The 27,606-nt window shown below is 42.0% G+C and overlaps 1 protein-coding gene across 3 annotated transcripts; it reads left to right on the plus strand.

Annotated features, from left to right (window-relative positions):
- Positions 1 to 226: 226 nt before the first annotated feature.
- On the plus strand, positions 227 to 27,131 carry VPS33A (VPS33A core subunit of CORVET and HOPS complexes). 3 transcript variants are annotated; one of them, XM_059894959.1, is made up of 13 exons: positions 228 to 418; positions 2,674 to 2,739; positions 3,356 to 3,483; positions 4,362 to 4,548; positions 11,270 to 11,400; positions 12,279 to 12,487; positions 15,878 to 16,071; positions 17,301 to 17,427; positions 18,838 to 18,905; positions 19,813 to 19,950; positions 22,389 to 22,526; positions 24,548 to 24,716; positions 25,097 to 27,131. In XM_059894959.1, exons 1-13 carry the CDS (start codon positions 317 to 319, stop codon positions 25,276 to 25,278), a joined length of 1,839 nt encoding a protein of 612 aa, XP_059750942.1. In that variant the 5' UTR covers positions 228 to 316; the 3' UTR covers positions 25,279 to 27,131. The 3 variants fall into 3 exon arrangements, with proteins under 3 accessions (XP_059750944.1, XP_059750942.1, XP_059750943.1); XM_059894960.1 differs by having other exon boundaries at positions 11,270 to 11,386; positions 12,313 to 12,487; XM_059894961.1 differs by lacking the exons at positions 24,548 to 24,716; positions 25,097 to 27,131 and adding an exon at positions 24,272 to 24,540 and having other exon boundaries at positions 227 to 418.
- The last annotated feature ends 475 nt before the right edge of the window (positions 27,132 to 27,606 follow it).

Genomic DNA, 27,606 nt, shown 5'->3' on the forward strand with positions numbered 1-27,606 from the left:
AACGGGACGAGTAGGATCCGGTCTCTGCCCTTAAACCCAATTCTCAGCGCCCAACTGAGGTGCCCTGGACTGAGGCGGGGTCTGGACGGGTCTGTCGGTCGTGGGGAGCCTCGGAACCCACGCAGTGGAAGAAAGAGGCGGGCGCTAGGGCCTGGGTAGAGAGCAGCCGACACCCGCCGATTCCGGTTTCCGTGTTGGCTTGCTGTCAGCGTCCCTCATCACGTGAACGTGTCGTCACGTGACAGCGTCTGTGGGCCTCGCGTAGGGGTAAAGCCGATCCGGTTGGATTGCGGGGAAAAGAGAGCGGTGGGGCAAGATGGCGACGCACCTGTCCTACGGGCGAGTGAACCTGAACGTGCTGCGCGAGGCGGTGCGTCGCGAGCTGCGCGAGTTCCTGGACAAGTGCGCGGGAAGCAAGGTGAGGGGCAGTGCGCGGCGACACCGCCTTCCGGCGCCGTCCGGCCTGGCCTGATCAGGTCTCTGACCGCCTGGGCTTCAGGTGTACGAGGTTTCCTAGGGCTTCCAGGAGCAGAGCTGGCGGCAACGATAAGTCGGGGAGAGGGGCCCGCTGGTGGGGCCTGGGGCGTCCAGCCCGCAGTCCGCGTGGCATCGTGATTGTTTCATGACAGCAGAATAAGCCACCGTGCTGTCTCAGCCCCTAGTGAACCAGCTTGTGTCAGGTCGAGGGGCGGATCTGGTGCCCCCCAGCTCCCACCCCAGACTCTGGAACTGGTGAGGCGGGCCCGGCCCAGGGACGTAGCTGGTCCAGTGTCCATTCATTACAATGATCATACGTGTCGTTACAAATCATACCCTCAAAAGTATGAAGCACCAGCACCTTACAACCTGCTGCTCCCTCGGATTATGAGAAGTTGTAGCTATTTGAGGTTTTAACGTCGGCTTCCTTAAATAGTATTGTTCCTCCTGTTAGACGTTTATTAGCACCCAGCTCACAATGGGATCAGAAACCGTAGATTAGAGACTTCATAGGATTTCTTTTAAGTGGTATTACCTCTCCTCTCTCCCCTTAGGATTTATCAGTCCCTCTAAGTAACTGGCAATACAACTCTGAAGAGAAAAGGAAAATTGGGGAAACTCAGGAATCAGTATTAGAAAGAATAGGACCTCAAGAGGTAGAGTGGATGCTAGAAGCTATTGAGAGAAAACAAAAGCAGGCTAAGTCCTACGTGCTCAGTTCAAGCTCGGGAAATAAATCTGAAATCTGAATGAGATCATGGATTGTATCAATGTCAATATCCTGGTTGTAATACCTATTGTACTATATAGTTTTGCAAAAAGTTTCCATTGGGGGAAACTGGGCAAAGTGTACTAGGGGGTCTCTGTATTGTTTCTTACAACTGAATATTAATCTACAGTTATCTCAATAAAAATTTCAATTAAAAATGAAAGAAAAAGAAATCACACTGGAGTTTAGCAGTAGTAGGGCCCCAGAGCACTACCCTGTGGGGTCATTAAGTCCTAGGTTGGAGTCCTGACTCCCTTACACTGTATATGTCCAAGGTCCCTATATGGCCTTGGACGTTACTTAAACTTTCCGAGCCTTTAAAAATTTCCTCTTCTGGGACTTCCCTGGTGGCGCAGTGGTTAAGAATCCGCCTGCCAATGTAGGGGACACGGGTTCGAGCCCTGGTCTGGGAAGATCCCACGTACTGCGGAGCAACTAAACCCATGTGCCACAACTACTGAGCCCACGTGCCACATCTACTGAATCCCGCGCGCCTAGAGCCCGTGCTCCGCAACAAGAGAAGCAACCACAATGAGAAGCCCCCGCACCGCAACGAAGAGTAGCCCCTGCTCGCCTCAATTAGAGAAAGCCCGCACACAACAAGACACAAAACAGCCAAAAACAAAAATAAATTAATTAGTTTAAAAAATAAAGTATACAATTCAATTAAAAATAATTTCCTCTTCTGTCAAAATAAGATTTGTAATACCTATATCAGAGGTTTTAATTTTTATAATTCGATTATATGATACTTCTATATAAAATACAAGTTGAGGACTTCCCTGGTGGTGCCGTGGTTAAGAATCCGCCTGCCAATGCAGGGGACACGGGTTCGAGCCCTGGTTCAAGACACGGAGCAACTAAGCCCTTGTGCCACAACTACTGAGCCTGCGCTCTAGAGCCCGTGAGCCACAACTACTGAGCCCGAGTGCCACAACTCCTGAAGCCTGCGCACGTAGAGCCTGTGCTCCGCAACAAGAGAAGCCACCGTGATGAGAAGCCGTAGCCCCCGCTCGGGAGAAAAAGCCTGCGCGCAGCAAGAAAGACCCAATGCAGCCAAAAATTAATTAATTAATTAAATAAAAAATAAAATAAAATACAAGTTGAATTGTTGCAATTGGCAGTTTCCATATGGTTCAGTCTAATAATAATACCATGACACAGATACACAACAAAGTACAGTTCCTTCTTTCCTTTGAGGACAGTAATTAGGTCTTAACTTTACCATTACCACCAGTAACATCACTTGCCCTGATGCTACTTTTTTAAGACCTGTAGGATATGAATGTGACCAGAGCCAGTTACAATCTTTGTTAATTCAGACTTTGAGGCCAATAGTTCTACTACGTATGACTGCTATTTTCTGTTGATATTGTTGAAATTCCTAATATTAACTGTAATAAGAGAATGTTTCTCCCCTCTTGTAGGCAATAGTTTGGGATGAGTACCTCACAGGACCATTTGGCCTGATTGCACAGTATTCACTACTGAAGGTAAATGAGCTATTTGGGTTTTGTTCAGGGATTGATAATTCTGTACTTTAGGGACTTCCCTGGCAGTCCTGCTGTTAAGACTCTGCGCTTCCACTGCAGGGGGCACGGGTTCGATCCCTGATCCGGGAACTAAGATCCCGAATGCCGCGAGTTACGGCCATAAATTTAAAAATTAAATTAAATTAAATTTTAAAAAATAATAATAATAATTCTTTACTTTAGTAATAATAATAAGTTTACATTTCCTCCTGAGTAGTTGGCTTGCAAGGCTGTTCGGTTTTTATAAACACCGATACTAATGCCTGGCTAACATTTTGTATACAGTGGTCCTTCGGCTGATGATTCTATACTGATCCTAATTACTAACATTGTATTATGTGACTGTTACCTGGTGTCTTTGATAGTTCATCACGTGAGAGTCATTTAAATTCAGATACAGTAGCAGTGACTTCATCCTGAAACCTTGTCCTTTATACAGCTGGCTTTGGGAAATCTAAATTTTGATAACAAAATATTGATGTACATTTGACTGGGAGTGTTTATGATGTCTGAGTCTGGATACCATATGTAAATTTCAGGGGTTTTGTTAACCTTTTGTGTGTGTGTGTTTTCCTAGGAACATGAAGTGGAAAAAATGTTCACGCTTAAAGGAAGTCGTTTGCCAGCAGCTGATGTCAAGAATATTATTTTTGTTGTCAGACCCAGGCTAGAATTGATGGATATAATCTCTGAAAATGTGCTCAGGTATCTCTCAGAGCTTATGTTTGGGCCAAAAGAAGTTAATCCTTCTCATGGTTTTAATGTCCTGAGCTTTTCATTGTGAACCCCTTCTCTTGCCAGTACCTTGGAAAGTGGTCTTTTGGAAAAACTGGGACAGGCACGGAAGAATACAACGAAGGAAAGTGGGAAACTTGTGACATTGTTCAAACAGTTTGAGAGGGCGGTCATCATAAAACCCCATTCTTTCAGGACAGCTAAAAGTTTGGACGTGTATCAGTAGAAAGGACACTGATTTTAAAAACAAAAAACAAACAAAAACACCTCTAATGGTTATACTGAGTATAAGGTGCTTGAATTTCATAAGCAAAGTAAGAGCTGATTAAAATTTAATTTAGCATCCAGTCTAGAGAGAGGAAGTTCTCTCAGCCCAGTCTGTACTCTGTGGTATAATCGATTGAAATGGCCCCTAAAATCTTAAAAGCATATGGGCTATTTTGAGAAGTCCACTGTCGAGGAGAGATAGGAGTCAAGAGTGATGTTTCGTTTTAATATGAGACGCTGTGGCTGCATTGGTTTGGTTAAAGAACAATTTGTTTTCAACAAGACACAGATATCCTGTTTCAGTAAACCTGAGCGCTTTAATGCCCCCATAAATAGTTTAAGAGAAAGCTAGAAAATGCAAATACCGGCTATGAATCAACGCTTTCCTGTCAGGGAAAAAAAAAAGAGAAAGAGCGAGAAAGCGACTGTTAACAGTTTGGGTCTGAAAGTCAATGTTCATATGTTTATCTAACCAGCATTTATTTAGTGCCTCCTGTGTGCCTGGCAGTTTGAATAAAGTAAGTGAAAGAGTCTGTGACTCTGAGGAGCTCGTAAGCTAACAAATGTTCCTTCTTTTGCAGTGAAGACAGACGTGGCCCAGCAAGAGATTTCCACATTTTGTTTGTGCCACGACGTAGCTTATTGTGCGAACAGCGGTTGAAGGATCTAGGTGTTTTGGGATCCTTTATTCATAGGGAGGAGTACAGCCTAGATCTCATTCCATTTGATGGGGATCTCTTATCCATGGAATCAGAGGGTGCATTCAAAGTAAGTTTGGCGTTTTCTTTTTTAACGTCAGACTTTAATTTTTGCCAAATTTGTGAGCATGATGGTCATGTTAATCTCAGGTGTATAGCAGAGTGATTCAGTATTTTTGCAGATTATATTCCATTATAGGTTATTACAAGATATTAGGTGTAATTCCCTGTGCTATACAGTAAATCCTTGTTGCTTATCTATTTTATGTATTCTAGTTTGTATCTGTTGATCCCATACCCCTAATTTGTCCCTCCCCCCTTCCACTCCCCACCGGTAACCACTGGTTTGTTTTCTGTGTGTCTGTGAGTCGGTTTCTGTTTTGTGTATACATTCATTTGTATTATTTTTTTAGATTCCACATATGAGTGATGTCATATAGTATTTGTCTTTGTCTTATTTCACTAAGCATAATATTCTCTAGGTCCATCCATGTTGCTGCAAATGGCAATATTTCATTCTTTTTAGTTTTTTAAGGAACCTCCATACTGTTTTCCAGTGGCTGCACCAATTTACATTCCCACCAACAGTGTAGGCGGGTTCCCTTTTCTCCACAACCCCTCCAGCATTTATTATTTGTAGACTATTTTTTAAAATTAATTTTTATTGGAGTATAGTTGCTTTACAATGTTGTATTAGTTTCTGCTGTGTAGCAAGGTGAATCAGCTATACATATACATATATCCCCTCTTTTTTGGATTTCCTTCCCATTTAGGTCACCACAGAGCATTGAGTAGAGTTCCCTGTGCTATACAGTAGGTTCTCATTAGCTATCTATTTTATACATAGTGGTGTATATATGTCAATCCCAATCTCCTAATTCATCCCACCCTCCCTCCCCCCGCCTTGGTATCCATACGTTTATTCTCTACATCTGTGTCTCTGTTTCTGCTTTGCAAATAATTGATGGCCATTCTGACCAGTGTGAGGTGGTACCTCATCGTAGTTTTGATTTGCATTTCTCTAATAATTAACGATGTTGAGCATCTTTTCATGTGCCTATCTGTGTGTCTTCTTTGGAGAAGTGTCTATTTAGGTCTTCTGCCTATTTTTTGATTGAGTTGTGTGGTTTTTTGTTATGGAGTTGTAAGAGCTGTCTGTATATTTTGGGAATTAAGCCCACGTCGGTCGCATCATTTGCAAATATTTTCTCCCAGTCCATAGGTTGTCTTTTTGTTTTGTTTATGGTTTCCTTTGCTGTGCAAAAGCTTATAAGTTTGATTAGGTCCCATTTGTTTATTTTTGCTTTTTATTTCTATTGCCTTGGGAGACCGACCTAAGAAAACATTGGTATAATTTATGTCAGAGAATGTTTTGCCTATGTTCTCTTCTAGGAGTTTTATGGTGTCATATATTATATTTAAGTCTTTAAGCATGGCACGTTTTTAGAATTGGGCACTTATCTTTTCATTATAAGAGTTTTAAGAATTCTTAATATATTGTGGATGCAAGTCTCTTACCAGATATTTGATTTGCAAATATTTTCTCCCATTCTGTGGGTTCTTTTCACTTTTTGGTGAAAGGGATATCTCAATGCACCAAAGATTTTAACTTTGATGAAGTTCAGTTTATCTATTTTTTTCTCTTGTTGCTTATGCTTTTGGTGTCGTATCTGATCTAAGGTCATGAATTTACTCCTATGTTTTCTTCAAAGAATTTTACGATTTTTGTCCTACATCTAGGTCTTTGATGCGTTTTGAGTTTATTTTTATCTGGTGTGAGGTTGGGGTCCAACTTCCTTCTGCATGTGCAGATATGCATGTGGATATCCATGTGTTCCAGCACCATTTGCTGAAAGAGTATATTTTCCTCAGTTAATTGTCTTGGTACCCTTGTCGAAAATCAATTGTCCCTAAATGTGTTTATTTCTGGTGTCTCAGCTCTACCCCATTGATCAATATGTCTGTCCTTAATGCCAGTAACACACTGTCTTGATAAATGTAACTTTGTAGTAAGCTTTGAAATTTGGAGGTATGAGCCCTTCAAAGTAGTATATCACTTTTTTTCTTTCAGTCTGTGTTTTTTGAGTCTTACTAAATCCTTCTCTACCTGAAGACATAGAAAATCTTGTATTTTCCTTTAAAAGTTTTGAAGTTTTGCTTTTCATATTCAGGTCTTTAATTCAGCTTGAACCATGTGTTTGGAGTGTGTGGTGTGAAGTAGGGACTAATTTATTTTTATCTGTATTTTTCCATATGGGGCTTATTTATTTTTTCCATAGAGTGCCAGTTGTTCCAGTGCAATTTTTCCCCACTGATTATTTTCGGCATGTGTTTGTTAGCAAATATGCATATCTTTGTTCCCCAGTTCTGGACGGTTTTTCCAAATGTAATTTTATATATTGGTTTTTGTTTTTTTTTTAAGAAACCACTTTTTTTTTTTTTAATTTTATTTATTTATTTATGGCTGTGTTGGGTCTTCGTTTCTGTGCGAGGGCTTTCTCTAGTTGTGGCAAGCGGGGACCACTCTTCATCGCGGTGCGCGGGCCTCTCACTATCGCGGCCTCTCTTGTTGCGGAGCACAGGCTCCAGACGCGCAGGCTCAGTAGTTGTGGCTCACGGGCCCAGTTGCTCCGTGGCATGTGGGATCTTCCCAGACCAGGGCTCGAACCCGTGTCCCCTGCATTGGCAGGCAGATTCTCAACCACTGCGCCGCCAGGGAAGCCCTATATATTGGTTTTGTTTACAACTTTATTTCAAAGAATGCTTTCTCTCGTAAGAATATTACTTTATGTTTAAAAAAGTAATTTGAAAATCTTTTGTAAACATAATCTGTGTACATGAAAATTTTCTTTGAGTAAGAAAGGGTACAGAATGAAAAGTAAGCCACTCTCCACCCAATTCTCAAAATGCTATCCCTCCCAGAAGCAATCACTATTACTCGTTCTTTTTTATTTGTTTTTGGAAGTGCTTTAGGCAGCTACAGCTCATAGTATATATGAGCTTTTATTCAAATGGTAGCATATCCTATATAACTTGGTAACTTGCTTTATTCTCTTAATAATATATCTTGGAGTCATTTTCTACCATTTATGAAAATACTTTTTTATTCTTAGCTGAAGCTGCATACTGTTCCATGGTTTGGATGTACCGTGATTTATCAAGTCAGTCCCCTTTTGAAGGACATTTTGTTGTTTCTCATCTTATGCTTTTAGAGGCAGTGCTACAGTGAATTACCTCATGCATAGATCACGGTACACATGGGCCCTGTATCTGTAGGCTCTTTACCTGCCTTTTACATTTTTTATTGACTTAGCTTATGGTAGTTTTTGCTATGTGTACTTTCTTAGTGTAATCATATTTATCAGTATTTCCTTCTTTGAGTTACGCGTATGTGACGTTGATGCTGCTGGTCTGGAGACTAGAACTTCTGAGAACCACTGGTGTTGTGCAAAAGATTATTTGAAACTCTTTCTTCCCCAGTGTGTTGTTACAGTGACCACTGCCTTCAAAGAGGTAACCTGAGGAAGAACTCAGTGGCACCACTGATGAATTTTATAACCAGGAGAGTTTCTTGGCTCTTCTTTTCAGCCATGTTCCCCACTGATCTGCTTACACTAAATCTCTTCCAATGATGGTACAGATTTCCCGCCCCCCAACATTTTATATGAAAATTTTCAAATATACAGAAAAGTTGAAAGAATGGTACAGTGAACACCCGTATACTCATCACCTAGGTTCTGGAATTAACATTTTGCTCTATTCGCTTTATCACGTAGCTATAATGGTATACCCTCATGTAATTAATTCACATCCGTGTAGTTAATGTGAATTGGTAGCAGCTGAGGTAAACTTGTCCTGGCATGACAAAACCTGTCCAGAGGAGAGATTTCCTCTTTATTTAACTGCTGGTTTGCAAAAAAGAACAGAATTCTTTTCTGCTGAGAATTTCAAGCCCTTGGCTTATATATGTTCACTTAAGATTCTATTTTAGAAGTCAAAGATTTTGCCTGGATAATAAAGCTGAGAGTTCTACCTAATGTTAAATTCAAGCCCGATTTCTGATAGAGTTGAGGTAATTTTACTTATTTATGTGATTTTAAACAGTGAGCATAATTTAGCTTTTCATGGCATCAGGAGGCACATGTAGATCTTTCTGTGCTTTGGGGCTATGATTATGATCGCCTTGAAAATTGCACTGTACAAAACGTGGGAATTAGAGTTCAGCTCATTGAACTCTCATGCTCAGTCACAGGGCTTAAACTATTGTGGCCTTCATATGTATATATAGAAATCAGTATACATAAAATCTACCTACCTGCTTTGCAAAAACTGCAAGGTAGCGGGCGGTAGAGGCCTCCCTTCCGAGGCAGCGGTGCGGGTGCTACCCGCTGGGGTTCTGCTCCCCGGCGTGAGCCCGCGTATCCTTCCCGGCGAGGCCCCCGCGTGGCGCGACCAGGCCCAGTGGCACGGGTGTTTCCATGCAGGCGATTTTGACAGCAATCATCATACCAAGCTATTATGAAGTGTGATGTCAGTCTGGAGGACGGATGATATATAAGCCAGTTCTTGGCACGCTGTCTTACACGGAGACATCTGAGACCATCAGTCCACTTCACTTTGCCATTGAACATGATCCCTATAAGCATATAATACATAATTGTTGAAATGTAACTAAACTGTGGAAAATATGTATATTTTCTTCTGGCTCAAGGAATATTATTATAAAAGAGTTAAAAACTGTGGCCTTTCATTTATACAAATGGAAAATTGTATTGACTTCTCTCAAGTAGTAAGGTAAGGGAAGAAAAATAAAGTTTCTCCAGCCTATGCCCTAGTCACAGTACCGTATTTTTTTCTCCTTAAGACTTTCAAAGCAAAGTTTAAAGGACCTGCATGATTGAATGAGTTTATGTTGTCCTTTTAATAATTTTAGAATGTAAAGTTTTCCTTAAAAGGTCTTACTTCTTATATGGTGTGCTAGACTCGCTGGTGTTATGTGAGTGAAGCACTATAATTTTAGTTAAAATCAAAACCGCCTGCCCTTTTTTTCCCCAACCTGAAGTAAGAACTGCCTACAATTAAGTCAAGAAAACAAATACATTCCAAGTAGTTACAAGTCCACCTGTTTAAAATTCATTTTCATTGGTTTGATAAACATAGAAAAACAAAACAAAACAAACAACAAACAAAAAAACTGCCAGGTATTCTATTGTGTAGGCATGTGGGACTTTGGGGTCAAAAAATATGTGTACTTAAATGTTAATGGGTATTAGCGTTTGTCCCTCCAAAAATGTCCTCATGGCTTGAAATACCAGGTGATTCCACAAGCACAGAATACAGGGATATTAGTACAATTAATCATCCCACCACCAATTATAATAGAGCAAAAAATTCAAGATTAATATGTCATCAACTTTTAAATTTTTTTTAAGAAGAATTACAAAAAGAATGTCTATAGTAATACAACTTCTTACGTTTAAAAAAATGAATACGATTTTGAGAGATATTCCCTAATATATTTTTTTTCTTGAATTTTTAGCTTAGCTCTGGTCTGATAGGGAGTTTTAAGTAATTTTTCAAGAAAGTATGTCTTCGGACATTCTTGAGTTGGACATGCCGTATGCAGTGAAATGTTAAAATCATCAGACTTGGAAGAGCCGCCAAGCACTCTCCCCAGGCTCTTTCCAGGCACAGCCTCCTTCCTCCCTGGGCGGAGCACATGAGTCCCACCCTCTCCTCCTTAATGCCTCCAGTGTCCCCTCCCTCCTGGCTTTGGAGGCTAGAAGCACGTTGGGAGGGTCGGTGAGGGGTGTCTGGTACAGTGTTCCATTTTGACTTATGAGTGGATGATGATTGTAAAAATATAATAATAATCAAACAATTTCTAATAATAAAAGCTAACATTTGTTAAGGACTTACTATATGTTTCAGGTACTGGGATGAAATGTTTTACATGTAATTACCTCATTTAATCCGTATACTATGTTGAATATACTCCCTTCTGCAGACAATAAATAAGGCACAGAGAGGTTATCTAAGTGGCCGAGGGCACCAGTTGGGAAGTGACACAGCTGAGGTTCAGATCAAGACAAACAGAGTCGAGAACCTGTGCTCTTACCCATGTCAGAACTGCTAGAGTCTCTCCTCTCACTTCCTAGCTGGTTTTGTGTATATTTTTTGGTCCCTTTTTCTATGCAGAAAAGTATAATTTTGTCTACTTTACAAAATATACCCTGTATATTTTATAAGGTAAAATATATTTTCTGAAAATGAGATCACTCTCTAAAGATTCTTCAGCTATCCCTTTCTCATTTCTCAAGATGTTATGGCCTTCATTTGCTGTCAGTATATATGAAATTGGCGTCATGTTTGTAAAAACTGCCAGGTATTCTGTTGTGAGGTCATCTGGGACTTTGGGGGGGGTCAAAGAATATGTGCGCTTATGTGGCCCTCCCATGGTGTCCTCCCAGCCTTTACACTCACCACGGTGAATGAGAGCCCAGTTCCTGTGTCAGTCTTTCTTAATCAGTAGCTTATTCAAGAGCTGACAAACTAAGAGGAGTGCCTTCCAGAAGGCTCTGCCACGGCAGAATTGCTGCCATGGCTGCCCCCCGACGGCAGAGCTGTTGGCCTCCTGGCCTGGGCTGGACCCGAGTCTGCAGCTTCCTGGCAAAGTGGGGAATTAGTGGAAACGGTCTTACCCAGTGGCTGCGTAGTCCCAGCGCCAGACAGAGGTGGGTGCCTCACGCACCCAGGTGACCGTGACCGTAACCAGCCCTTCCTCCCCGCAGGAGTGCTACCTGGAGAGCGACCAGACCAGCCTGTACCACGCAGCCAAGGGGCTGATGACCCTGCAAGCTCTGTACGGGACGATCCCCCAGATCTTTGGGAAAGGAGAGTGCGCCCGGGTGAGAAACGGCAGGTGCTTCTGGTGGTGGAGGAAGGGTCCCCTGGTCCCCAGGAAGGGAAGGAGTGGGAATCTGTTTACAAATACAGTCAATCCTTTTTATTTGGGCATTCACCTCTTTGCTGAAATTTATTTGTAGCCCCCAAATCAATATTCACAGTGTTTTGTGGACATGCTCAGAGCGGCAGTAATTTGAGTTGTCCAGTGTGCATGTTCCCAGCTGAGGTCGCACAGAGCAACCCTCTGCCTTCAGCTCATACCATAAACAAGTGTCCTTTTTGCCGCCATATAATGCCATGCGCTGCTCAGTGCCACTTTTTTTTTTGGCATTTTTGTGCTCTTTTTGATGGTGATTTTGCTGTTTAAAATGGCCCCCAAGGGTGGTGCAGAAGCGCTGTCTAGTTCTCAGAGCGCAGGAAGGCTGTGATGGGCCTTAGGGAGAAATCTCATGTTAGATGAGCTTCGTTCAGGCGTGAGTGACGGTGTTAGAGAATCAATGGCATATATTTAATGTGTCTTTAAACAGAAACACACATAAGACAAGGTTATATATTGATCAGATGACAAAAATGTTATAACCAGAGGCTCGCAGCACCCTAACCCTGATTGCCCCTCGGGGCAGTGGTTCGGTATTTGCTGATTCAGTATTCACAGCAACTTTATAGAACAGAACTACTGTGAATAACAGAAATAGACTCTCTGAATTATGCCCCGTTGAGAAATAGCTGCTGCCACTGGCTAAAGTGTAAGTGTTGGGACAGGCAGCCAGTAGCGAATGCTTTTCTGTAGCTGCTTATTTCTTATCCATCTCACTCTTCCACAGTTTTTCTCCTTTTTTCACTTTTTTGATTCTTTCCGTTTTTAGCTGAATGTTTTAATCTGCTTATTCCCAGGAGGGCCCCACCTGATCCCATGTTTTGTTTCCAGCAAGTGGCCAATATGATGATCAGGATGAAGAGAGAGTATACAGGGAGCCAGAATTCAATATTCCCTGTTTTTGATAATCTCTTGTTGCTCGATCGGAACGTGGATTTGTTAACGCCTCTTGCCACTCAGCTTACATATGAAGGACTCATTGATGAAATTTATGGCATTCAGAACAGTGAGTAAAGTACCACCTACTTTTACTAATACGTAATCTGATAAAAATATCCAAAAGGCCATTCTTTTAGAAGGTGCTTCCTTTTCAAATAAATCAGAGAATATTTGAAAAAAATAAAAATGCTGACTTTAGACCTGCCGACGCTAGGATTAAACGACATCTGAGGGACTTCCCCGGTGGTCCAGTGGTTAAGACTTCATTCTTCCAATGCAGGGGGCATGGGTTCAATCCCTGGTCAGGAAACTAAGATCTTGCATGCCGCACGGTGCGGCTAAAAAAAAAAAAAAAAATTAAACGACATCTGAGCAAACTACCATTGTCCGTCACACAAGGGCAGGCAGATGTTTACTGCACAGGACTCTGCTTGCCCGCTGTGAGCAGAGGCCAAGGGCTAAATAAACAGATGGCTCTGCAGTTGCAGAACATAGATGCCGTGGCAGGCAGTTGTTCAGGAAAGCTTCTGGAAGAGGTGGCCTTGGTACTGGGTTTGGAAAGAGGGGTAGAGTTTGGGGGGGTTGCTGGCGAGGGGCAGGTGGCATAATACCTGCAGGGAACCATGGGATGACCAGCTTGCTGAGGCAGAGAGCACAGCTGGGACCTTCTGGGGCAAAGGCTGATACAGGAGGTTGGGGACACTCGACGGAAGATTTGAAGGCCTGCTAGAGTTTAGGCCTGACAAACTGTTGGGGTCAGAGGTCACAAATGTTTTATTTGGTTTTGGTCCGCATGATGTTTGTCTGTTTGTTTCTGTCAGCACTTAAAATTGGAGAGAATTTTTAATAATTATCCTGACGGATGCCATGTCTTTTTTAAAATTTATTTTTATTTTTTTGGCCATGCCACGTGGCTTGCGGCTTACCTAAGATAAGATCCCTGATCTTAGCTTCAGGGATCAAACCCAGGCCCTTGGAAATGAAAGCACGGAGCCCTACCCACTGGACCGCCAGGGAATTCCCATGTATGCCACGTCTTTAAAAACATCTGAAGCTCTGGCGACCCCGAGGTCACATTTCCACATTGCAGCTGGTGCCCGGTGGAGATCCCGCTTTAGACAGGCCCCTGTCTCCAGTTTACGACAGGTCCCACCACTCCCTCTGTCCCTTCCAGGCGCCCTTCTCTGGTTTCCATCAGCCCTGGCCTCTATTGCCATCCTGAATTACATCACAGGGAGCCAAGGAACGGCCTAGAAGGAGAAAATACAGAGACAGAAAACCGAGTAGTGGTGGCCAGGACTCAGGAAGAGGATGGGGAGTGACTGCTTATTGGGTATGGGGTTTCCTTTTGGGATAAAAAGGTTCTGGAACTAGGTACTAGCTGTGGTTGTACAAAGTTGTGTATGTACTAAATGCTACTGCAGTGTTCACTGTAAAATGGTTAAAATGGTAAATTTTATGTTATGTGTATTTTACCATAAGGATGGATGGATGGCCAAGGGAATAGGTGAAGACACAGCCATGAAGAGGGGTTTCCACAAAACAAAGAGTCTTTAATGTAAAGTTGTAAAGTTGTCTTATTTTTAAATTATTTGTTCCAAAAGATGACATCTTAAATACTTTTTAAAACTCCATTTCATTGACAGAGGAGTTCTGTGCTGGATAGTGGGTGGGAGTCAAAGAAATGAGGTAGCAGGGCTGTTGGGAAAAAAAAAACCCAGAAAGAAACAAGGGTGCCTCTCCTCTCATGGTCCCAGAGAGTGAAACACCCAGGAGACCATTAAAGGGAGCTAGAGTTTAGAGCAGGGAGATGACCTGTGAGGCGGCCTCAGGGGGCTCTGTCTAAGACAGGTGAGAGGTAGGAGGGGATTCTCCAAGAAGAGAAGGAATATGTATAAATTCACAGTTTCTCTGCAGCAAGTTTTTTTCATAATATGAGTCAAATATCAATTAAGGGAAAATTGGAAAAATAAAGAAGGAAAACATAGATCTCCCATTATCCCCAAAGCCCTACCCTACAAACCTTGGGACAGCCAATGTTAATATTTTGGTGTATTTCCTTATAGTCCTTTTTCTATGCAGAGTTTATTTTAGTTAACAAAAAATAAATAGCATCAGCTTGTCCAAATTATTTTGAACCTCTCTTTTTGTCGGTTTTTTTTCACCGCACGGCTTGCGAGATTCCCCAACCAGGGATTGATAAATCACTGGCCCTCGGCAGTGAAAGCATGGAGTCCTAACCACTGGACCGCCAGGGAATTCCCTGAACCTCATTTTTGATTTGGTATAATATGAGCATTTTCTCAGCATATGCATAATTTTAATAGCTTAATTAAAATCCGTAATATGTATTATACCATGGTTTGCATAATCCTTCCCCTAATGTTGGGCATTTTAGGTTATTTGAGGGTTTTTTATGGTTATAAAAGCATCTGTATACAAAAAATATTTTTCATATAGCATAGTACTTTCTTTCGCTACATTCTCTGATGAGGGATTTTGGGGTCAAAGGTGTTAACGTTATAAGGCCCTTGATTCATATTGCCAAGCTTCTTAGAGTTAAACCGGTTTATAGGCAACTCATGGGGGTGTGTGGGGTGTTCCGGAAATGGTGACTAAGTTGGTTTGGCAGGAACAGAAACGGGAGAAGAGGGTTAAGGCTACTTAGTGGAGGAACTGGACGCTGTGCTGAGGAATTTGGGAGCTTGTTCTAGAGCCGGGTGGACAACTTCTGTAAAGAGCCAGATAGCAGATATTTTATTTTAGGTCATGCAGTGCCTCTGTGGAATCTCACTTCTTCATTGTAATGTGAAAGCAGCCCCAGATGAGACATAATGAAAAGGCATGGCTTTGTGCCAATAAAACTTTATTTATAAAAACAGGAAGTGGGCTTTCAAACTATTTTCGACAACAACCTATAGTAAGAAATATATTTTATATCATGACCTAGTACATGCACACATATGTGTGTGTGAAACTGAAGCAACATTTTATTTAAAAAAAAAACCACCCTACCTCATGTGATGCACTATGGTATTTAATGTTTTGTTTGTTTGTTTATAATGCTAATTGCAACCCACCAACTTGATTTCATGATCTACTAATAGGACATGACTTACAGTTTGAAAAATACCGGAAGATAATGGGGAGAGCCTTGTAATTTTTTTTAAGTGAAAAAGTAACCTGATCCCTGAATAAGTTTAGGAACTGGTCATTGCTGCAGTGATTCAGATAGGTGCCCCCAAAGAAAAGTGGAACCATGATATTAATATTAAAGAATCACTACATTCTGTACTTTGATCGTGGAAAAATCAAAACCTCAGTGCTATACTCCAGTTTTTTCTAAAGCCTGCTTCCATCCTCTCCTAAGTTGGAAGATTCTGTTTTGTGCCTGAGCACTTGACTGGTTCTTCCATTAAATGCGCGCAGAGCCTTGTTCCCTTCCACTGTTGTTCAGGTTACGTGAAATTACCTCCGGAGAAATTTGCACCTAAAAAACAGGGCGATGGTGGTAAGGACCTTCCCACGGAAGCAAAGAAGCTTCAGCTGAATTCTGCGGAGGAGCTGTATGCTGAGATCCGAGATAAAAACTTCAATGCAGTGGGCTCCGTGCTTAGCAAGAAAGCAAAGGTGATCTCTGCAGCGTTCGAGGTGAGACGGTTTGGTTGTCATCCTGATTCTGGCTAGACTGCCCACCCCACGAAGGAAGGAAGAGCTGCCAGAAGTGCAGCCACTAAGCAGAGCTGCAGTTCTCGTCCTAAGAAACTGCGGACTCTTGGGAGGACCCAAAATCTTGGGAGGACTCAAGATTTTCTTTTTAAACTTCTTCCCAGACCCATGAGAAAAGGTGTTAAGTTTTTCTCCTTTTGGGGGAGAAAGGGGGAGTGTTTGCAGTTTACAAGCTTTCATCATAAATATTTGTTTTACCTTCCTTTTAATTATTTCCTATCTCACTTAAGAGGAAGGCAGCTGTAAAAAAAAAAAAAAAAAAAAAGAGGAAGCCAGCTGTACTCTAAATAAAATATCCTCTATAATAGAACTTGCAATTTGGGCCAAAAGCTCCCAGTTTAGCCAACATGCAGGGGAACCCTGCAGATGTGGTAGGTGATAATAAGAGTGAGATCCCAGCAGCCCAGAGCTTTTAAATTGGCGGCTTCATGATCACCTTCCTGCCTCCTCTTGTCCCACCACTGATTTATTCTTGGTTAAGCTCGTTTCTGAAACATGCGAATTTAGTAAGATGCTGAACTCTGCGTATTTAATCTTTGGAAACGTAAATTGGGAGAATTTTTGAAGGCTGATTTTTTTTTTTACTTGAGTGTGTATTCCAGGTTTCATCTTTCTTAGGAATTGTATTCGCTAATTGATTTTCTTCAAATTTCTGAAGTTACTTTTGGCTTAAATTACTAAATTTTGCAAAAAAAAAAAACTTCTCATCACCCAGTAAGGTTCTGTTTATTCATGGACAGTATTCAAGATTGAGGTTCAGCAGTAAGAATGGATTTTTTTTTCTATTACGGAGGAAATGTTTTGCCGTTTATGTTCCCCTCTTAACATGTCTTTGTTTTAGTTTTTTACTCAGAAATGTTTGTGGACAACCTAGTACTGTCCCCCACAAATACTAATCACAGTATGATCTGATGCCTGGGAAGAAAAAACATTAGGCATTTGCTCCCTTAAAAAGTACTAATGCAGTGAACGGGAACAACGAGCCTATCTTTTCTGTTTTTCTGTGTCATGTTGGAGGTGGGTTTGGCCTGATTTATTTGTATTCTGTTCTTTCGCATTAGTATAAATTAAATGTCCTCTAAGCAATACAAAGAACAGAGCGCTTAAAATATTTTCCCCGCTCAACGGTTCTGCTGTTTTACGCGTTTCAGGAGAGGCACAATGCCAAGACCGTTGGGGAGATCAAGCAGTTCGTTTCGCAGCTGCCCCACATGCAGGCAGCAAGGGGCTCCCTCGCAAACCACACCTCGATTGCAGAGCTAATCAAAGATGTAACTAGTGAGTATCCTTGGGAGTGATCGTGCTCACCTGGGGCTGACTTGCACGCGCCATGACCGACACCGTGATCACTGGCACCACGGTACTCCCGTGGGAAGGTCAGCTCTGTTTTAACACCCTATGTTATTCTCAGCGTTAAGTATTCGAATGTTTATAGTCAAAAATGTTCCCTTTGTGGCTAACTCAATTTTTCTCATTATTAAAATCACGTAATCGTATGATAAAATATTTGGAATGTCGAAAAGAGAAAAAAATTCTTCCCGTAACATGAGGCGGTTAATTTTTTCAGTCTGGGTTTTTTCCTGTTGTTAAGGATTACTTAATTAGGGCAGCATCATGTTTCGGTTTTAGTTCTTGTTTGTCTCTTGAAGACTCTCTGCAGAATTGGTAGAGAGTGTATGTTAAGTATTTTGAAAGGGCTTGGAAGATGTGAGTTTATTCATTAAAACACAGGCTGTAAAAGCTGAGTTGGCGATTGTTCAATGCCCTGTTTTATAAAGTAGACTTTGAATCTTATATAAAAGTGTTGGAAAATCAATCCATTGTTTTCATATTAATAGAAGTGGAAATCAAGTGAAACTGGGTTGGATCTGATGATGCAAGTAAAATGCTCTTTCAAAATTAGCTTTCATTGATACTGAGAAAAAATTATTGATGTGGACCATTTTTTTTAAAATTTATTTATTTATTTATTTATTAAACTAATTAATTAATTTATTTTTGTCTGTGTTGGGTCTTCGTTTCTGTGTGAGGGCTTTCTCTAGTCGCGGCGAGCGGGGGCCACTCTTCATCGCGGTGCGCAGGCCTCTCACTATCTCGGCCTCTCTTGTTGCGGAGCACAGGCTCCAGACGCGCAGGCTCAGTAGTTGTGGCTCACAGGCCCAGTTGCTCTGCGGCATGTGGGATCTTCCCAGACCAGGGCTCAAACCCGTGCCCCCTGCGTTGGCAGGCAGATTCTCAACCACTGCGCCACCAGGGAAGCCCGATGTGGACCATTTTTAAAGTCTTTATTGAATTTGTTACAATATTGCTTCTGTTTTTTATGTTTTGGTTTTTTGGCAGCGAGGCATGTGGGATCTTAGCTCCCCGACCAGGGATCGAACCCACACCCCCTGCATTGGAAGGCGAAGTCTTAACCACTGGACCGCCAGGGAAGTCCTGAGAAAAAATTCTTGAGTCCTTATTAGAGTCCTAAGGCTAGCAAAGGGGTACAGTGCTCGACTATTTCTAGATGTAATTTAGGAGCTCAGGATTGTAGGGGTTTCCATGTTTCTTAGAAGATTCTTTTCAGGTGACGATTTGAACTTTTTGCTTGCTTTCTTTTTTGCGTGTCTTGTTTCTTAATCATGCTCTGTGTATAAAAGCGTTAACATTAATTTCTTAGTTACAAATTTGCTAATTCCATTTTAGCTTCTGAAGACTTCTTTGATAAATTAACAGTGGAGCAGGAGTTTATGTCTGGAATAGACACTGATAAGGTATGTGTACAATAAAACTGTTCTAACAAATAATTGATACCTTATCAAACATAAGATTATAGCTAGAAAAGCAATTGCTTTGATTCCCATGCCTTTTCTACATATTTTGAAGAGCAAATGCAAAATGTGAAAATAGAGATTTTATCAAGTATCAAATATTTAACATTATCCTATGCAAGGCACTTTCTGCGGTGCACGGAGAGGTGAGACCCAGCCCCTAAAATCAAAGACCTTTAAGGACTATAATAGATAAATGAATAGATTTGCTCTCTGAGAGAATTGATCATATAATTTCCCTTACATATTCACCTCTATTACTAAATTTAAAATTATTCAATTTATGAAAATTCCCATCTTCTAAAAACATTCCTGTTACTTTATGCTGATAAATTGCTGCTGTTAACGGTCACAGACCCGGGACGTGCGGCAGCCTCTCCCGAGGTTGTCCATGGAGACAGGTGAGTCCAGACAGGCCGCTGGATTGCCTGCGTGTGCCCTCACTGGCCGGTGCTCCCCATCGCTGGTGTGTCTGCATGGTGACGGGGGTGCGTGTAGCAGGGGCCAGAGGAGCTACTTTGGAGGGAGCTTAGGGACAGTGAAAAAAAGAATGAACCGTTCTCCTACTCATCTCCTTTTTTTTTTTTTTTTTTCATTTTTCATTTTATATTGGAGTATAGTTGATTAACAATGTTGTGTTAGCTTCAGGTGCACAGCAAAGTGATTCAGATACACATATACATACATATACACACATATGTATAGGAATAGGTTATGGTATCTATTCCTTTTCAAATTCTCTTCCCATCCAGGTCACCACACAATATTTGACTTTGAAAAATAATAGTAAATATCAAGTTCTTTAGGTCCCCAAACCAGATGCTGGTACCGGTATATATTTTGTTTCCAGGTCAACAGTTACATTGAGGATTGTATTGCCCAAAAACATCCGCTGATCAAGGTGTTAAGACTAGTTTGCCTCCAATCCGTGTGCAATAGTGGACTCAAACAAAAAGTTTTGGATTATTACAAAAGAGAAATCCTGCAGGTCAGTATAGTTTTAAATTACTAATTTGCCAGGGGAGAAAACATCTTTTTAAAAAAATACTTCCCAAAGCTGCTATTTTGGTGTAGTGTTTCCACTATCTTTTAAATGTTTTAATACATGGAGGGATTGTCCTTGGTATTCATTGTTTACTGTGTTTGCATAATAATAACAATAGCTAGTGTTTACTGAGCTTTTACTATGTGCCAGGCTCAACTGGAAGAGCTTTATGTGTATTCATTTGTTTAATCCTTACAACAGCGCTGAGTTATATACTCTTACCATCCCCATTTTATGGATGAGAAAACTAAGGCACAGAGTAGTGCTATAACTTGCCCAAGGTCACCAGCTAGTATGTGGCAGAGCCAGGGCTAAAACTCAGGCAGCCAGGGTCTAGTGCTCTTGTTGTTAACCCAACTATTCGATGGAGGAAGGGAACTTTTTGCACATTTCTGATGATGATTCTTTAGCCAACTTACTTAAATCAAGCCTGTTACGTTATAATAAGGAAAAGCCCACCATTGTTTTTAAAATTCTCCCTTCTGTTTAAAAATGTCTCCGGCACTATTTATTTGCTATTACTAGTCACAGTTAAGTATGTTAGTGTTAAAACTAAATACTCATTCAGGTTGGGTTTTGGCGGGGGGTTTTGTTTGTTTGTTTTTTGCCTTTTAAAAAATTACACAAATTACACGTGCATTCTCATCATATAACATTCAAACAAAGCAGAAGTCCATGGTGCAAACCATGACCCTCTCCCGCCTCCCCCTCCCCCCATTTCCCTCCCTGGAAGGGATCAATGTCAGCAGTTTGGTTTGTGTGCTTCCAGATTCCTGTCTTTGCATCTATGTACAAAGAATGTTTACATACACAGACCATGGGGCGAGACCAGCTGGATCCACGGCCCAGCTCTGTTACTCATTAGCTGTGTGACCTTGGGCAAGTTATTTAAACTTCTCTATGAAATGGAGATAATAGTGGCTACCTCGTGGGGTTATAATAAGAATGACTGAGTTAACGTATGTAAAGCACTTAGAACACACCAGTGCCCCCCACCATAGAAAGTATTATATAAGTGTTAGCTATTATTATTACTTACTATATCTTTTTTAACAAAAATAAAATCCTACTATACGTAATAGTCTTCTTATATTTTTTTGTCCTTAAGAATAAATCCAGAAGGTCTTTCTTATCAGGATGTATAGATCTGCCTCTTTCTTTTTTTGATAGCTAATTATATCCCATATAAAAATATACTATAATTTATTTGACGCTCACTTAAGTTGGGTCCATAAATTCTGACTTTAAAGTAAAAAATTTACATCATTCTTTGAGTGATCCAGTGAGCTGGATTTGCTGTAATGGCAGGCAGTTTTAGGGCAGGCTTCATCCCTGCCCTGCACCTGTGCCCATGGACGGTCATTGCCTGGACTTCGCTAACGTGCCCCAGAGTACAAACCAGTGATTTGTTGCAAGTGCTCTTTTTTTTTTTTTAATTGCAGTAGAGTTGATTTACAATGTCATGCCAATCTCTGCTGTACAGCAGAGTGACTCAGTTATACACATAGAGACATTCTTTTTTTTCATATTCTTTTCCATTATGGTTTATCACAGGATATTGAATATAGTTCCCTGTGCTCTACAGTAGGACCTTGTTGTTTATCCATCCTATATACAATAGTTTACATCTGCTGACCCCAAACTCCCAGTCCTTCCCTCCTCACCCCCTTTCCCCTTGGCAACCACAAGTCTGTTCTCTATGTCTGTGACTGTTTCTGTTTTGTAGATGGGTTCATCTGTGCCATATTTTAGATTCCACATGTATGTGATATCACATGCTATTTGTCTTTCTCTTTCTGACTTACTTCACTTAGTATGATAATCTCTAGTTGCATCCCTGTTGCTGCAAATGGCATTATTTCATTCTTTCTTTATGGCTGAGTAATATTCCATTGTATATATGTACCACATCTTCTTTATCCATTCATCTGTCGATGGACATTTAGGTTGTTTCCATGTTTTAGCTATTGTAAATAGTGCTGCTATGAACACAGGGATGCATGTATTTTTTGAATTATAGTTTTGTCTGGATATATGCCCAGAAGTGGGATTGTTGGATCATATGACAACTCTATTTTTAGTTTTCTGAGGAACCTCCATACAGATTTCCATAGTGGCTGCACCACAACTTACATTCCTACCAGCAGTGTAGGAGGGTTCCCGTTTCTCCACACCTTCTCCAGCATTTGTTATTTGTAGACTTTTTAATGATGGCCATTCTGACTGGTGTGAGGTGGTACCTCGTTGTGGTTTTGACTTGCATTTCTCTAATAATTAGTGATGTTGAGCATCTTTTCATGTGCCTACTGGCCATCTGTACATGGAAGTGCTCTTTTTTGAAAGTCGCAGAAACTGTTCTCCTGATTCGACTTCTCTTGCAGACATACGGCTATGAGCACATATTGACCTTGCACAACCTAGAGAAGACTGGCCTGCTGAAACCACAGACGGGGGGCAGAAACACTTACCCAACCATCCGGAAAACGTTACGCCTCTGGATGGACGATGTAAACGAGCAAGTAAGACGCTCCCGCTCTTCAACTCATTTGAGTTCCCAGTCAACAGGTTATTGCAGCGACATACGCCACTTGATGTCCGCATCCACCTTGCTTTCTAAAGACAGTTTTCTAATGTTTTGGAGAAAGTCATGCATTCGTGTGGATCCCAGCAGGAAGCACAGGGCGCTCTTGCACTGGGTAGTTTGAGGGAGTTTCATAAAGACGGGGTGGACCGGGGAGAGGCAGTGCAGTGGGGAACCCTCCCCAGCGAGGCCTGAGGGCAGGGGAAGGGGGCTGTTCCAGAACCGGGAGAGAAGAGCTGTGTGGCCAGGCCGTCTGACAAGCCGAGGGACACAGCCAACCTCTGGCAGCACCACAGAGGGGAAGTCAGGGCGACAACCCACGCTGCCATCCTCTCTCCAGTTTCCAGCTGGTGTAGAGCCCACGGGGCTGCCTCTGGGGCACAGAGCACCAGGGAGAAATGCGGGAGGGTCAGGCAAAGATCCAGTACAGGGAAAGCAAACGGTGAGAAGCAAGGCTCCTCCCACATCCAACCTCAGTTTCCCCTCAGAGGCGAGCACTGTAACCCGTTTGTAATCTATCCTTCCGGAAAGAGTCTCTGTACAAACTTTTTTTTTTTTTTTTTTTTTGCTATTCTCGTCTGCTTACATTCTTTTTATTTATGTATGTATGTATGGCTGTGTTGGGTCTCCGCATCTGTGCCAGGGCCTTCTCTAGCTGTGGCAAGTGGGGGCCACTCCTCATCGCAGTGCGCGGGCCTCTCACTATCGCGGCCTCTGGTTGCCGAGCACAGGCTCCAGACGCGCAGGCTCAGTAATTGTGGCTCACGGGCCCAGTTGCTCCGTGGCATGTGGGATCTTCCCAGACCAGGGCTCGAACCCGCGTCCCCCGCATTGGCAGGCAGATTCTCAACCACTGCGCCACCAGGGAAGCCCCAGACAAACATTTTTACATAAATGGTGCATATTCTATACCACTGGTCTCCAAAGTAGGGTGTGCTTTGCTTTATATTTATTGTTTATTCCAATCTTTCTAAGTTTCATTTTTCTTATTTTCTTTTTTGGTTTTTCATAAGGGACTTTATTAGGCTGCATCTTGCCGCAAAAGCTAACAAACAGTCTCCTGCCTCAGTAGCAAAATTGGATTGTTTTTGTCCAGTGGGAATATAGATAATCTTAATTCCTGTGTTGTACAACGTAAATCATAGATTAGTTCAGCTCTTCACAGCGCTGACCTGTCTTTCCCCACTCCACCCACCACTTAACACCGTATCTTGAAGAGCCTTCTGTGATCTCATTCTTTTAAGTTCTTTTTCATTGCTACATAGGGACTTCCCTGGTGGTCCAGTGGTTAGGACTCTGAGCTTCCACTGCAGGGGGCCTGGGTTCGATCCCTGGTCGGGGAACTAAGATCCCTCAAGCTGAGCGCCAAGGCCAAAGATAAAATAAAATAAATTTTTAAATTAATTGCTACCTAGTGGTTTTTCAGATACATCTTATTTTATGATTTATCAGATTTCTATTGATAGAAATTCAGGTCGTTTGCAGTCCTTTGCTAGTTCTCACAGTGTTGCAGTTAATATGTTTGTGCTTTGGTCTTTTGTCCTCTAGAGTACAAGCCCCTCTGTGGGATAAGTGCCTGAAAGTGGAATTGCCGTGTTCAAGGGTTATATTCTCAGCTAGCGAGTTCCACTTTACCGTCCAAGAAGTTTCTTGCCAAACCAAGTAACAATTTTTCATCTTCAGTACCTATAGATGCTTTGAGTGGCTGTTGAAGATTTGAGTCGAAAGTGAACCTTTGGCTGCTGAGAACAGAGCCCAGCAGGGGTGGATTGGAGCAGGATATTTCGATATTGCAGCAGGATATTTCAATATTGGAGCAGGCTATTTCGGGGGTTTGTGTTTCTGCCTTCAAAGCCAAATCAAATAATTTTGGGTTACCCCACGAGCCACAGTTAGGCGGCTATACGTCTCTCTCTCTCGCCCTGTCTACAGGCCTTTTCTCCTTTAATTATTCAACAGAATCCCACGGACATATCGTACGTGTACAGTGGTTATGCCCCTCTCAGCGTGCGCCTGGCCCAGCTGCTTTCCCGGCCCGGCTGGCGGAGTATTGAGGAAGTTCTGCGCATTCTCCCAGGGCCCCACTTTGAGGAGCGGCAGCCGTTGCCCACAGGGCTGCAAAAGAAACGTACGTCCACAGTCCGTATCCACAGATGATTATGTAGTGTTAGTGTGCTTTTCATGTAATATGCAATTGCTTTGTAAGATACATTTGTAAAGTACTTAGGAGTCAGAGTCCGATGTACATACCTCTTTTGTTAGTCGTGAATTATATTGTAAGCACTAGAACCCATTACTCCCTCAGGAGAAGCCGCTTTCAACCTCTGAACTGAGGATCTCAGAAGTTAGAAAAAACATTGAGATCACAATCATGGTCCTGAGTTTCAAATGAATTGTCTGTACCAAGACATATATGACTATTTTTCCTTAGGAATGGTGCAATTTTTTTAAGAGGTGGGGAGAGAAGCATCAATAATAATTCTTCATTCTGAAATGTTTATATTTTAGGTCAACCGGGAGAAAACCGAGTCACTCTGATATTTTTCCTCGGGGGTGTAACCTTTGCTGAAATTGCTGCCCTGCGATTTCTTTCCCAGCTGGAAGATGGAGGTACAGAATATGTCATCGCCACCACTAAGCTAATAAACGGGGCCAGCTGGATAGAGTCGCTAATGGAAAAACCTTTCTAGGGCGTTCAAAGGAGACTTACCGGTGAACTGCAGAATAAACTGCTCCTTTGAAGAAGTTGCTGGAAGGAAGTGCAACCCCATGGAGGAATAACACGAGAATACAGAATTTACTTTGGGGTCAGCTTCTTAAATTATGCTGTTTTCTCCTTTCTGCTTGTCTTTTGTGTTCCTAATTTCTTAAAGAAAGAAGAATGGAAGAGAATCAGCCAGGGTAAAAGACATAACAGTTTTTAATGTTCTGAGCTCAGGATCTTCATTAGAGACCTCTGGAAATATATTAAGGATGGTGGGATGGATAATCTACACAGCCACACAGATGGGTCCAGTTCTTAAGAAAGCAGGGACCAAGCAGGTAAAAATGAAAATAAAAGTGGAAGGTCCGACCCCTAATAAATAGTGCTGAATTTCTTAAAGGTGCATCATGCCTAGGGCAGTGGCTGAGTGCTGGGGGCCTAGGGCTAGTATTATCACTGAGTTGAGATTTCTTTTTCCTGCAGAACATGGCACATTACATTCAGTGTCACCAGTCTCTACCTTATCTGGTCATTAAGGCAAGTTGTGTTCCTTCTGTTTTTGATTCCTCTGCTTCTAAAAGCAAGAGGTTTGGAAGAGCTTCTTTCCCCAGAACAAGATTATGATCTGCCTGATCAACTAAGTCGGTATGGGTCCCGTGCTTATCAAGGGCTTTTTACATTGAGTAACCTAATAATTAGGGAGCAGCTTCCTGAGAATGTAACCATTCAAAGACGCGTTCTTAGTGCACGTGTTATTAACGCTAAGACATTTCAATGGTAGATGCCTCCAGTTTTCTTCCCTGCCCATCGTGGGCCGCACCATCCAGCCAGGCCCACTGTGAGCAGTGGCAGCTTTGCTTCTCCAGCATCCGGCAGCTCCCTCTCCCTGTTAAGTGCCACACGCGCTTCCCCAGCAGTCTGCAGACACACCCTATTCGGCCTCTGGCATTTATTTTGCTAGAAGACACCCAGCCCCATTTCAGTCCGTGGTCCGGTGACTTCATCCCCCTCTGGTGCAGCTTGTCAATGATCTTGGAGTCCAGCTGCTACCCGTCCTACAGGAGACTGCTAGACTGCAGGACGGAGGAGCTTGGGTGCTGGTGGGGGAGTTGGAAATCTCCCTCCTGCTCCATCCCAGTGTCTGGAGGAGTTAAGGCCAAGAAGGGGACCAAATTGATGGTTTCACAGCCCTTGCCTGAGTCTCCATCCAAATTAGCTGATCCCCGTCTTTGCTGAGGGCCAAAGTCAGTGTCCTTCCCCAGGTGTCATTTCTACTGTTAATTAGTACCTGTATATGTTTTCCTCACTTTCTTTCGCTAGTGGAAGTCTCTTAGCACACTGCATGTTATGAGTGAAGGAGAAATTCTGTACTTTTTAAAAATCTCCTTAATGTAAGAATGAGGGGTAGAAGAGGGAATATTTAAAAGATTAGCTACTCGAGGATTTAACTTGGCTTTGACATTCAGAATTTGGAAAGGTCTTAAAATGATTCCTGTTTTAGGAATCCTTTTTCAGCTACTTGTTATCCCAGGGAGATTAGTTTATACCTTCCAGCCCCAGCGGTTGTGAGTCTCAGCTGCTTTAGAGAATGAAATCCACCTTGTCTGTAAGTGTTTTCGGCTCATGGGATTCAATTCAAGTCCAGTCAAGTCTCCTTGGCTGGGGTTTTGTCCTGTGAACAGGTACTCAGTTGTGTCTCGTGTGTCTGCATTCACTGGTGACTCTATACTTGCTTGCTCCGAGCATAGTTAGGTCAGCTCCTAAAAATGCATTCAGCAGAAGACTTCAAAACATCAATTGCTTCATTTGTATGCAAATAGAAAGTGGTGGATAATTATATATTATACGCCTTTGTGTAAGTTCATTTAATACTTGAAGCAGTCTTTGTCTCAAAGGAGTGTGCCCTTACTGAGAAAAAGGGTATGTGAATGGTACGTTTATTCTTGGAGAGGGTGGATTGTTTACATCATGTCTGGACTTTTGTCTAGTTGGGTAGACGGTTCTACACCAGCAGTCCCACCAAAAAGAAGTCTACATAGACAAAGAAGTCTACATAGACACTATTGTGTGTCATACTGTACACTTTTGAATTTTAGCCAACAGAGAAATAAGTATTTGAACTGTAGTTTAACTGTGGAGCAAGAGACTAATGGTTAAAAGGAGGAGGATTAAAAACAGCACATTTAAAAAAAAAAAAAAAAAAAAAAAACAGCACATTTAGTTCTTGAAGAGAACTGGGAAGGGAGGGTCTCCGTGCGATAGTCCCCTTTAGCTCTGCCCTCACGGCAAGTGGATTATGATTAATCCCACATGG

This window comes from Balaenoptera ricei, chromosome 14 (genome assembly GCF_028023285.1).
Source record: "Balaenoptera ricei isolate mBalRic1 chromosome 14, mBalRic1.hap2, whole genome shotgun sequence".
NCBI classification, from domain to species: Eukaryota; Metazoa; Chordata; class Mammalia; order Artiodactyla; family Balaenopteridae; genus Balaenoptera; species Balaenoptera ricei.